Below are 13,850 nucleotides of genomic sequence, written 5' to 3'. Positions count from 1 at the left end.
TGAGCGGGCTCTCTCTGTTTGAAGAGAACAATACTCAGACATTCACTAGAAAGAAGTAATATAATACAACAGGTTTTCCTAACCCCATTAGTGCTTTGACCATTTCTTCCTTCATTGCTCCTCTTTCCTGCCAAAGAACTACAAACCAAGACAAGTTTTGAGCTTCTGCTCAGGCTAAAACAATGCTGTTGCTATGTTATTTGAACCATTGTAAGTTCTAATATTCTTAAATACCCTGTTAAAAGTTTCCTGATTAACCTCAAGATGCAAGGTTTATGTTGCCATATTAGAGATAGTTTCAGTGGTCATCAAAATAAAATCCCTAAGAAGATTTTCACACTGAAAGTGCTAGAAGGTTCTAAGTTTTAAGAAAAGGTAATATCATGATTAAAAAAAAAAAGAATAACAGAATAAAAGAAAGAAGGAAAGGAACGAGTTGTACATTTTTTACATTTAGAATTCAGCAGGAGAGAACAACCCTGTATTCAAAAGAAATCAGAAATTACCTTTCAAGTGGTGGTGTCAGCTATATTACATCACAACCTTGACCTTTCAGCACACAAAAATCTTCACATCAAAAAAGAGTTCTCAGAGTAAAAAGCAACCCCAGTGATACGGCTAGATTATGTAAGTACATCAAGTCTACATTGTTGGGTATTTTGGAAACTGAGGACAAGACCAAATTACAAAGCCTTAACTTTCCACTAACTGATAATATAAACATCAATTATTATACACTACGGTTAGGAAAACTCTTTGCTTTTCCTTTAGACTTTATTGTCATATTTCATAGATTCAAGTTTCAAAATCACCTCCTGTCCTGGTTTTGTTATAAACAAGTTTCTCTTTCAGTGAATTTTGCCTGTCAGCTAAAGCCTTCATATTAACTGCATTTTCCTGGAGAACCAGACACATGTTTTGGTAAACCTAGCAATGGAATGCAAACTTATTGATAAGCGCGGATGGACATCTCGCGAGAGGGGCGACGAGAAACAAGTGACCAAGAAACTGACCAACGGTGTATAACATTCCATTCACGTGAATACTTCATATAAAAGTGGGAGACCACGAGGATCTCGTCCCTTTTCCCTTTTGCCTTTTTGCCTTTTCCCTTCTGCTTATGGCCGACATTAGGAGAGGACCTCGCTAGTTGTCCCTGCGAACTGAGGCCTAGTGAGAGACTGAATCCAGCTCCGGTAGGCTGCAGAGTCCAATCCAGGACTTTGGGTGCCGGCTCTGCAGTTGCTGAGACTTTCAAGATTGGTTTTGTATATTTTGTATTATTTTCTCTATTCTTATTAGTAGCATTAGTAAAACATTGTTAATTTTTCCAACTCTCTTCTCTCTGTCCTTCTTTTCCTCCCCATCACCTGTCCTGAGTGGGAAGGGGGGAGTGGGAGGGGCAAAAAGGGGGAAGTTGGGGGGGAAAGGGGCTTAACAATACATCTGCCAGGGTTTTATTGTCACCCCTCAATCTTAACCCTCAACACCTCCATGAATAACTTTTAAAAAGACTACATGCATAATTGTGTGACTTTAACAGCCCGGTTACCAGACAGGTAACAATGTTGGTTCTAAAATACTGTATTTATTGATAACAATATAAGATTCTGTAAAACAACTTGCTTCTTTGCTGATTCTTTGGCAGAGCTCAAAATACTTATTTCCCGATACTTGTGTGAACTTAACTGTATTATCATACCAACAAAATTATAACTAAATCTACGTCTATCATGACTATCAGTAATGCTACTAAACCAAACAGTTAAAAGCTAAAGACTTGCAGAACTTAGGCTGCCTAACAACACTGTTTTACCCTTTGTGTTTATGTGTTTTGTAACATATTGTTTGAATTTCATTGTTACTTATATAATCTTTCCATGGGACCACAGTCTCATTCCAAATTCAGGCAGAACGATAACAATCATGGATTGTCAGCACCGCCTTTTATCTTAGCACTGGACCTTCCTCATTTGCTGTATGTCATTCAAATCTTGCAAAGGATTATTTAAAATTAAAAAAAAAAAAAAGTTTAATTGGTTTATGTGAGGTGCTGACTTCTGTAATAGTAATGCAAGTATGTGAACTTCCCTCACAAACTGTGTATGACAGATGGCAAGGAAAACACCTTCAAGTTACAGGTAAGAATTTGAGGGGAAGTAGTATTAGATACACTGTCCACTAGTTGTAGCAAAAATGTAAAACATCCTCAGTCATGCAGCGCCTCAGGCTAGTTTGGTTTTTTTTTCAGAGATGCTTGGTACAAAAAGAAATGGTAAAAATATAGCCTTAAATTAAACAAGACAAAAAAACTATCTTGACATGTTTCAAAGGTAAAAGGGACCTGGGGGTTCTGATGGGCAGCAGGATGACCATGAGCCAGCACTGTGCCCTTGTGGCCAGGAAGGCCAATGGCATCTTGGGGTGTATTAGAAGGGGGGTGGTCAGTAGGTCCAGAGAGGTTCTCTTTCCCCTCTACTCTGCCCTGGTGAGACCACATCTGGAATATTGTGTCCAGTTCTGGGCCCCTCAGTTCCAGAAGGACAGGGAACTGCTGGAGAGGGTCCAGCGCAGGGCAACAAAGATGATGAAGGGAGCGGAGCATCTTCCTTATGAGGAAAGGCTGAGCGAGCTGGGTCTCTTTAGCTTGGAGGAGACTGAGGGGTGACCTCACTCACGTTTATAAATATGTAAAGGGTGAGTGTCACAAGGATGGAACCAGGCTCTTCTTGGTGACAACCAATAATAAGACAAGGGGCAATGGGTACAAACTGGAACACAGGAGATTCTACTTAAATATGAGAAGAAACTTCTTCACAGTGAGGGTAACAGAACACTGGAACAGGCTGCCCAGGGAGGTTATGGAGTCTCCTTCTCTGGAGACATTGAAAACCCACCTGGACACCTTCCTGTGTAACCTCATCTGGGTGTTCCTGCTCTGGCAGGGAGATTGGACTGGATGATCTTTTGAGGTCCCTTCCAATCCCTAACATTCTGTGATTCTGTGAAATGAGGAAACTGAAAATGTAGCTCCAGAAACTAGTGTTCACCTCAAACAATTAAATGGCATTACTTTTCCCCCCAAAAGCCTAAGGTAAATTAAGAATCGGACTCTGCTTTCACATGTGAGACCAGTACCTCATCACCGGCCCATTCTTTCTTCACCCGCAGCTCCCTGCTGCTTTACAACTGGAAAACATTCATATCACACAGGCACATTTTTAATTGGGAGATCAGGCTCTAACAAGGGAGACTCTGTACTGGCCAACCTTGGAATGGGTGAACAATCTCCAAAAAGTAGTTCAGCTTCCAAACATGGCTTCACAAAGACTTGCTACACACAGCATCCGTTCCTGCCACCCAACCCTGATAGCTGTTCCTGGACCAAATAATATGCCAACAGATACCTGAAGACCATATAAAAAATGTTTTAAGATAAAAATACTTTAGTTGTGAAAGCAGATGGTCAAAAACAGATGTAAGTGAGGAAAAACTAAGGAAAAAATGAAAGAAATGCAAGTTTTCCTGTGCAGCTAGACTAATTTGTTTAATTTGCCTATATGAAAGGACTCTGATACCTAATGCTCTGCACCACATAAGCCTACCACTGGATTTAATCTACTCAAAGTGTTTTCCATGTTTTACTGTGTAGCTGGAGGAAAGGGAATGCAAATAGTGATCATCCTGCCTATATCAATTCATGTTGCCTTTTGCTTATCTGCAGGTCCCGGCACCTCAGTGAAACTGAGATGCACAGGTAGTTTAGAAACCAAAAGCAAAAATGGTGAAAATGCTTCATCTTATATATAAACAGCAGGTTTTGCATCCTTCAATAAACACCAGGGGAAAAAAAAATTACTTCCAAAAAGACAACACAAGGCATTCCTCTGATGCTGAGACCTCTTAGCGACTGTCAAAGTTCCTGTTCAAAAGCATAGAAATACTAAAGTTGTTAAAAATCGACAGTTGCGAAGTTTTTTAAGAAAAAGGCAAAAAAATTTCTTTCTCACTAAGATTGTTCCTAAAGAAGTGGCTGTAACATTTATCCTAAATTTCACAAAACTCAAGTCAGGAAACAAGCTGGAAAAACAGCAGTGGGAAGGAACTGAATGGAATCTGCCAGAGATATGAGCAATTAGAGCAGAGCGCTACAATAAAATGCTTTATGCAAACGTAGTACAAGTTTCAACAACGCTCTGCTAAAAATACTGTCCTGCAGACTATCTACATGCAAAAACATTACTCTTTATACGACCCAGCCACTAAGAACTTGTTACTGCAAATAACAGATGTATGTGTCAGTTAAACACATGTAAAGTTACAATGAATTTACTACATGGAACTGAAGTTATTCTTACACATACAGGTATGGAGGAACAGCATTCAAACTACGAATGTACTCCCCCCACGGTTCTTCAAACCAGCACTTTGTTGTTTAAGCAGAACACAGTGAACCCACTGAAATAAACTGCCATTTACATACATTTTCTTGTAACGGATATTGCAAAAGCTGATTTGTCAAAATACTAATTTTATACTTACAGAATTTTTCAAGCAATCATCATCCACGTCAAAGTTTGATGTATCAGTGGGGCTGCTGACTTCTGGGATGTAAGGTGCCTCACAGTTTCTAATGTTGTCCCAGTCAATCCCAGCAAAAAACGGATGGTTCTTGAAGTCTTCTATCCCATTTTGTCCAAGTCGATGTTCTCTGCTACAAATGAGCCTTCGGATGAGGTCCTTTGCACTTTCAGAGACATCCGTCACTTGAGCAGGAAACTGAAACCTCTCCTTAAAGATTAAAAAAAGATAAAATAGTTTATTACCAAGAAAAAGTTGGAAAAATCACCCTTCTTAGTGAAATTATTATATAGAAAAAGAACTGTGCAAACACTGCAGTTCTTAAATATATGCAGTAATGTTTTTAGGAAAAATATTTCCCCAAAGGATATAAGTTATTAGATTTTTTTTTGTCTTCTAGTTTTTCTTCTTTATTTAAATTGCTCTTACACCATTAAATTCTACAGCTGCTTCCATGTGGAAGAACGTTTAAGAATCTTCTGCATAAGCCAACCAATGGATCCCACCAGAAGAAAGTAACGCAAAAGGAGTGATGTAATGTAGCCAAAATTTACTCCATAGAGCAAACTAACAGCCATGTTTCCAAATCCAGATTTAGAACTCCAGTTTTGAACTGCTTTATCCTAAAGCAAAGCCATCTGCAATCTATAACCATAAACTTACTATATGGAAACATTTTTCATTCTACGTTTATGAACATTAAAATAATCAGTACGTAAAACCTCACTTTTAAATATGCCTCCAATTACCCTATCACTTTATCAAAAATTAGCTTAGAGAGAGACAGAAAGAGGAAGTGCACTAACTTTGTGGTTCATTATTTTCCCATAGGTCTCCACCAAGGACTCAGCATAAAAGGGCGTTTCTCCATAAAGCATTTCATACATGCAAACGCCCAGGGACCACCAGTCACACTCGGGCCCATACTTCCCTTTTCCATCTTCCATGGCCTGCAAGATTTCTGGAGAGATGTAGTCTGGTGTTCCAACTGCCACTGAAGATTGCACCTGTAGGAGTTACATTTCCAGGACTAAAATCAACTTTCATCATTACAGACACTGCTGTTCGTGGTACTGTGCATGTATATATAAATTTAGCCTAGTGTTCTGGTTATAACAACACAATAAAAAGGCTTCTAAATTCATAAAGAAATACACAAACACCCAAGACACTACATTAACAGCATCCCAATAACGTACTTCTGCTCAACTCTTACAAATATTTAATAACAGAGAAAGAACAAAACTGTCAATTCTTAGGCTTAGAGTTGTTATTAAGTAATTATAGATTAGGTAATCACTTACATTAACTCAAATACTTCGTAATGCTCTGGGACGTGATTAACACACTGGAATTACAATCTAGTCACACCTACTATATGCAAGTTTAAACATACTACTAAAATATGATGATATGCTAATTGTATGCTTATACTGAAGCTTAAATTTTCAACAAAGATTAGAACTCAAAACTGAGAGATTTATAGTTCATCAACAAATAGCTACTCAGTACTGATAAGTGCAGCTTCTCTTTGTTTATTCATTCGCAACTTGACTAAATGCACCTTAAAAGCTTTTAAGATGCAGTAAATCCAGTCAAAGTGCAGTCACACTTTGAACTGAGGTTAGTTACATACCAATACAGTTACAATCCCATTTCGTTTGACATAAAGCACGTTTTCCCTTTATCAGCACACACTTCAGCAGCTAGCAAAGGACTAAAGAAAAGTGTTAAGGAATATATCATTCTTTCTAATTTACCGTTCCATCTTCCATCAGTTTCAGACAAGAACCAAAATCTGCTAATCGAATATGTCCATTCATATCCATCAAAATGTTGTCTGGTTTAATATCCCTGCAAATAAAACATGTTTCAGAGTTAGTACAAAAATGTATTGCATAACATATAGTCTAAGCATTAGCACCCTTATCATTGAAAACTAGCAACAGATCAGTAGACGGAACAAAATCACTCATCATATGATAAAATTTGCACGAGAAACATTTCATGACGGGGGCTGTGGATCAAATAATTAATGCCTGTTAATTTTATTAGGAACTGTGCAGTCAGATTCCTCTCATCAATCACAGGCAGAGAGGAGTTTGTTACTGTCACTGAACTTCTGTATGTAAAACTTTTAAACCATCTAAAGAATTTTAGTGAAGAAGTCTCAAGTGAAACACATGCTTATACTGGAGCTGTAAAACAATCTCTAAGTTTTACTATAGAACAAAGGTCAGTGAAACCCTATAATAATGAATGCATTTTTAAATTTAATGTCTCTCATCAACATTTTTCTCTCACGTGCATCTCAGCTCACCATGTATGTCTGTCACACTTCTGCTGAAGTGACCAACCAAGCCATCGTACGCACTGCTGCAGCTCTGCTTGGCCACATTCTGCAGTCATCTCACTCAGGTCATGACACACATGGGAAAATCTTTCCAAGCAGGAAACATAATAAATACTCCTTATTTTGCAAACTGGATTTTTTTTTTCCTCGTATTTTACACATACCAAGGTATACTGAATTGCAGACAAAATGGACACCGCCAGTATGCAGCTGATTAGGACAGAGGTTGTGGAGTCTCCTTCTCTGGAGACATTCAAAACCTGCCTGGACGCCTTCCTGTGTAACCTCATCTGTGTGTTCCTGCTCTGGCAGGGGGATTGGACTGGATGATCTTTTGAGGTCCCTTCCAATCTCTGACATTCTGTGAAAGCATCGGTGCTCTCTAAGTTACCAGAGAGGCATTTGTGGTTCAACTTGCAATCTATGTTCAAATGCTGAAATTCCATTTCATTAAAATGTAGTTATTAGAACTACCCATTAAGCTACGTTTTTTAAATATACGACATTGCTACATTCTTCCTCTAACCTTATCTATTATATTCAAAAGGTAAATTAAAGCTGCAAGAATAAAGTACTATGCGTACTTTCTCAGTGAACAGTCATTTATAAGAGAAAAGATCAAATCCCCTAAACCAAACAAAACAAGTGAAAGCCCTGACTTTGCTTCATTCCCCTAACAATTTATAAATGCATGTCATCTATTGCTTTGCAGACACATTTCAAAATATTCATAAGTTACAATACTTACTTTGCACTTGAGAACAAGGGGGTTGTGTTTGTGGGGTTTTGTTTGTTTGTGGTTTGTTGTTGTTCAGTTGGTGTTTTGGGGTTTGGTTTTTTGTGGGTTGGGTTTTTGTTGGGGCTTTTTTGTTGGTGGTGGTTGGGGTTCTTGTTTGTTTGGGGTTTTTGCTTGTTTGTTGTTTTTTATTATTTTTTTAAAATAAAAATTGAGTTATAAACAATGTTTACTGAGAACTTACAATGGCAAAAAAATTAGAACCACACCTTGAACAACATCATAGAAGCAATGGCATGATGATGCTGCACTGTTATACACTCAGTGCCAACTAATACAGTAACGGTACAGTGCTTTGAAGAAAAATACTTTCTGAATTTGGGTTACCCAAAACCAAGCAGGCAGTAGCCCAGCCTGAAAACAAATTTTAGCCACCTGAGCACAAAGACAATTCTTTACAAATTATACCATAAAAATTAACCGAGTCCATTCTCGAAATAACATTCTTCCACTTGATTTTTGCTGACACTGAATATGCCACAGAATTGCAACCTCCAGATTGAGAGAGTTTTATTTATTTTACATTCACCCACCAAAAACATTCCTTAAACATGTTCCTAAATAAAAACAAACACATGCTATTGAGATCTCTGGAACTGTAACTTCAGTTTAAAATACTTTGCAAAACCATGCACCTAAAAATCAAATTCCTCTTAGAAGCTGGACCTAGTTCAAGCTAAACAAAAACATGAGTCACCCTTCAGGCTCCATTTATCCATGTTTTATCTTTTAATATACTCCCAAGAGAAATAATAATAATAATCATCATCATCATCATCATCCCAACCCCCCCCATTTGATCTCACAAAACAGCAGAAAACATGAAAAATCTCACTCTGTTGTCAACACTGTGCAAAAACAAACTGCAAATAGCATTGAAAGTCCAGAGAGGGACAAGTATTTCTTGCAAAGTGAAGTCTGTAAGGCTCAGCAATAACTTCATAGGAACAAATTTTATAGTCAAGGAAAAAATGAGACCAACTTAATGCATACAAATTCTTTTCGGCTCTTGTAACAGAAGGTATGTGTTATGAACAACTGTTCTGAATTCAACTGAACTACGTTAATAAAAGACAGGTTGAAAGACAAGAATTGCTGGCACCTGCAGAGCAGAATAGGCTGGAAGCAAAGGGAAAGTTGAGAAAATTATGAGCCCCAGAGGGGAGCAAGGAAGGGGAGTAATTATTGCCAGTGTAACTCAAGAGTTTGAAGGTGGTGATTATGGGGAAAAATAATATGTCATAAACCCCACATCTCTACTGAGCCTGCAGTTGTTAGATTCCATTAGAATTATAAGTTTTGTTCCACGTTTTTGTTTTGAACGACATTTAGTAACTCTCCTTTAGTGATCAGAACTGATTCTTCCCCTGTTCTAAACAGAGCACAGTCTTCCCTCTGCACACCCACTCCACATTCCCAGCTTACCCCAGTTTGCTGACAGTATGAACTTGTTCCCACTTCCCACACTTCCATCTTGGCTGCAGTTTTATTTCTATCATCCTAGACCCCCCTCAGAAGCTGAGATGCCCAATACTCCACAGCCTATCAAACCCAAATCTCCTCCTCTTTTATTTCCTTCTTTCACTCAGTTTGTTCACTCCTCAGCCCTAGTCTCCCTGCATGTACACACTTAACTAATACTTTTTTCTCCCATCTCAGTTCTCAGTAGTATTTCACCATAATCACATCCCAGATTCCCATTCCCACTGGCTTCCTATACCTCTCATCCTTAGTATTCTCTTTTCTCATGTCTAATTTTTGTTCTGTTGCACAGGAGTCTTGTTTGGCACCAAAAGGAAGAGTGCTATTACCAACAAGGAGCCTCCACACTGTCTCTAGTGTCTATTTACCAACATCTCCCAAAATTGCAAGGCAAGTGCTTGCATTCTTACAGCTCTGAAACTGCAAACCTGCAGTAGAAGAAAACTGAAAAGCATTTCAGGACCAAACTCTGCAAATGGTTCTTCGAAACTCATTAACAACTGGCATATTATGAGGAAAAATTATAACTTGAAAATATCAAGATGGGAGCAGAAGAGTGAAAATATGTCCATGACTCAAGGAAGGTTCTCTTCTTGATTTCAACAGTGCCTTCATATCCCAGAGCAGCAGAATTTCTCACAGGGCTTGTAAGAATTATTTTATTCATTTAAAATATATATATATAGGAAAAGCAATGCATGCTTCTTATCTTGTTCCTGGAAAGAGATGACACTTACTGCTTCAGGCAGATACTAAGGAATGAAAATTCCAGACCAAGTAGCTAAAAACTGGCAAATATAATGAGCAAATAATGAAAAGTTATATGGTTTAGTGAATATACCACTGGGCTGAATCTCCATAGATAAGATTTACTGGGTGACTGTGGGCAAACCATTTCAACATCACTCAATGATAACACAGGTGCTCAGTCATGCAACTAATATCATCTGGCTAGAAGGCTATGGAGCACTAATACTCTAGTAACCCTGTAATTAGTTAACTATAATAAAAGAAAAAGGTCTGCTCAGTTGAGATACTAAATAATAATTCTGTTTTGAGAAGTATAAGCATTTGGAAGCCATTTTATGAGTCAGATTTACAGTGGGAACAAGCACTGAATTGGGGAAACTGCTCTGACACCACCATGCCCTCTGAGGACCCTGAGTTCTACCAAGTGACTCGATGAACCTGAGGGTCTTTTCCAACTGAAATGATTCTATGGTTCTATAAGTCCCAAACCGTTCAGAGCAGCTTCTGTGGAAAGTCCAGTGTGCAAGGGGTACAGGTTGCCAGAGTTAGACCTGGTACAAATCAAGCTCATACAAGGTCTTCAGATATAGGCCACAGTGAATTAAGGGGACACGGGTGCCTAGCATACCTTCCTTAAAACTTTATTTTAGCATTGTCACCTGAGGATGTGAACTGAGCAAAGACTGCTGTTCTGCTTTTTTTTTTTAATTAATGAATGAATGATACACCAACATCAAAGGAGCCAGAAGCGTGGACTAAATAAATTTCTTTAAAAACATGTATGTCCATTTAAATCATGACTCCACCACAGTACAAGGGTGCCTTTTGTTTTTCTGAGCTGCACTGGCCTTGACTGCAGGAGAAAATCAGTACTGCACAGCAGCCTGGATAAAGTGATGCTCTTTGTGTTATATTTGTTTTGCAGACTTTTGTTATCTGCTTCTGTTCATCTGGAGAACGCTACAGAAATAAACAGTCGGTGTGACACTGGAAACTCCACTTGCAGAAAAAAAATGAGTGTGGAGGCTTATGCAAAAAATTTGAAAAATCTTTAATGAATCCTTTTTCATAATGCTTCTTGGTTTAATCTGGGGAGCTGTGCTTCAGATTGGCATGTTTACCCGGATGACTTCACTCACCTCTCTTTAAAACAGTTTACTTTCTTAAGCCATAATTAAAACCCAAACATTTTACATACTAACCGTGTTAATATAAATAACCTTCTGAAATGGAACTACAGCAGACATCTGGATTATTGCCACTCATTTTGATTTCTCTGTTAATGAGCCAGAGTAGAATTTCGTTTGTTCAGTAAGACTCAAGAAAAAGTATTCCCTTTGAGACATGCTAAATCCATAGCACATTCCAGCTGTAAAACAAACTAAAAAGAATTTTTAATACATGTGAATGTATTTTTTTTCCTGGATTCATTTCTGATAGCGAATGGAATTTCAGGACTTGTGAGGTCGTGCATACTAAAATTTGGACTAGACAACCTCCTTAAGTTCCTTCCAACTTGAATTATCTGATCATCTTATGCTTTCAAAGTATATTTGTTCCTGAAGTTCATCTATGCCATTCTTTGAATCACTGAATCAATGTTATTCATTTATTTGCAAGACCACACGGAGTTCCTCAGGTCTACAGCACAGGAAGCAGCAGGTTCCAGAAGAATCTTAAGTTAATTTTGTTTCACGGAGGCAGGAGACCACAAAAATAGAAAGGAAGATATACATCCAAAATAGTGACACTTAATGCAAGAACTGTAACACAATGATTAAACAGCAGTCTTGTCAGACACTACCAAAGGTTCTGCCCATGAACCAACTCACAGGCTGACATATTTGAGTTTACATGATAAAAACCCTTCTGGTATTAAAGAGCTTGTGACCAGTAGGGATCCCTTTTCTTGGTAACTGGAGAGTTACGGCACAGAACGTGCTCACTTCGGTTATTCATTTGTAATGTATTTATTCTTTTGTTCAAAACAAAATGATCAGGCAGAAATGGAGGAAAAGGTGAGGCCTTGTCTGTAACTAATACCAATAAAAGGTGGCCAGATGGTGCAGGGGGACACGTCTCAATATGACCGATATGCCCCCATTGGACTAAACATTTCAGATGCTAATGGCTTGTCCTCACGCACACAGCTGAGCTCTTAAAAAAGCAGCAGAACTGAAATAACAATAAAGGGGTTTATGAGGTTCTAAACTCAACAACTGCGATGTGAGCTGAGCCTGAAGGAAGAAATGGACCTGTCTGAAATCAAAGGAGCAATGTCATAGCTGAGCTACCAGTGTATTTTAGCCCACTGCATAAGAAAGGGATAATTTGGAGAACAGATTTTTATTCCTAATGTTAGCATTAGAAAAGCATGGAAGTTAATTAATTTTCCTAAACAGGTCATACGCTGCAAGACATGCTGTCCTTGAATAGTAAAGAACAAAGAGAATAGCTTACACTAAATTATTCTTCTGTGAAATCTTCGCATGAATAGTATTTTTAATGCTACCAATGCACATTAAAATACCAGCAGATGAGAAAAATAAATTAGTTTCAGGTGTAACTGCTGGCACGGAGAAACTGATCCAGACAACTTATTACTAATTGAGGATTTCACAAGCACATTAGTTTCTCATTATACATGCAAGAGCATTCCCCAAAAGTATAAATCAAAAGGTTAAAAGCAGACATCAATGGTTATAATTATCTGCTCTTACAACAAGAAATGTTTTCCTTTGCCAAGTTACCTACTTTAAAAAAACATAACTAAGATATTACTTCCAGAATGCCTGGACTTTTTATCCAAAATTCCTTCAGAACACAGGATTATCCTTAGTCAGGACAGAAGTCTGGCAAACTGTTTACTTCACTCCCTTCTGTCATTTCAGGCAGACTTCTCTTCCACACTCCTCCTTGCACAGAAATGCTACATCCATGATGAAAAATGAAGACATCTGGTTTTGGCAACATTCCAATGAAACAAGAAAATTCGGTGCCTGTGAAGTTTTTATTAAGGTATTCAGCAATGTCACACTGGCAGCCCACTTAAGATGCGCAGAGTCAAACAGCTGGTGAATTTCGATCAAGAACGGTAGTCAATTGATGCATTTTTTCACAGTCAAACCTATGGGCATTCACGTCCAGGAGCTTATTTTTATTTTCCATTACACTGTACTGGGTTATATCAAAGTCAAAATTGCCATATTCTGCCAACTAAAGTTTATCGGAATTCTAGGGAGCAAAACTAGAAATAGGCTCCATCTGGCAGAAAGACCAATGTGCTCTGAGCCAAATTAGATTTCAACAGTCGGTGGTTATTCTTTAGTAATCCCAGTAAGATAGGCTGCACCAGATAGCAGCACGAAAAAACTGGAATATGTTGTACCTCATTAACCGTGCCTCTTATCAAGACTCTATGGGGCCTTCTCCCAAACAGACACTCCTCCACTTTTGGGTGGAATCCAAAAAGTACATATTTCAATTGAATTCAAAACCATTTAAATAACTTTGATCACAACCTTATTATTTACATAGCACCCAAACAGTTGCATCATGTTTGTATATTAAACAAAACCTGTTTCATATAAAGCTGAAGAACTGAAGAAGATGTAGTAGCCTTGCATACAGCCTTGAAGTCAATAGGAATAGTCAAAGACTAAACACCTTAGGATTTAAGCCTTAATAAGCAAAGCAACTATGCGGAAAAAATAAATGCTGTAAACAACCTTATTTTAAAATTACAATGAGGAGGTTAAACTTTTGGTTTTTTCTCAAACAGTATCTTGATACTGTAAAACTCCCTCGTTTTCTCATGAACTCTTGAGAATAAATCATTATGTATGTGTTGTTCCAGGAACACCCAGTAATTTACCTCTACTAAAACAA

General features: G+C 38.1%; 1 protein-coding gene across 9 annotated transcripts in view; it reads right to left on the bottom strand.

Annotated features, from left to right (window-relative positions):
- The window catches only part of CDC42BPA (CDC42 binding protein kinase alpha), a 198,037-nt gene that overhangs the window by 86,026 nt on the left and 98,161 nt on the right, over nucleotides 1–13,850 (bottom strand). For all 9 annotated transcript variants that reach the window (XM_082049753.1, XM_082049755.1, XM_082049754.1 and 6 more), the window contains exons 7-9: nucleotides 6,342–6,435; nucleotides 5,388–5,588; nucleotides 4,543–4,791 (exon numbers count right to left, since the gene is read on the bottom strand). In XM_082049753.1, the coding sequence (XP_081905879.1) occupies nucleotides 4,543–4,791; nucleotides 5,388–5,588; nucleotides 6,342–6,435 (544 nt within the window). The remainder of the gene's footprint in view (nucleotides 1–4,542; nucleotides 4,792–5,387; nucleotides 5,589–6,341; nucleotides 6,436–13,850) is intronic.

The sequence above is a fragment of the Streptopelia decaocto genome (assembly GCF_964273445.1).
Source record: "Streptopelia decaocto genome assembly, chromosome: 3".
NCBI lineage: Eukaryota > Metazoa > Chordata > Aves > Columbiformes > Columbidae > Streptopelia > Streptopelia decaocto.
The sequence above is the reverse complement of the archived record's forward strand: the minus strand, read 5'-3'. Positions and strand labels throughout refer to the sequence as shown.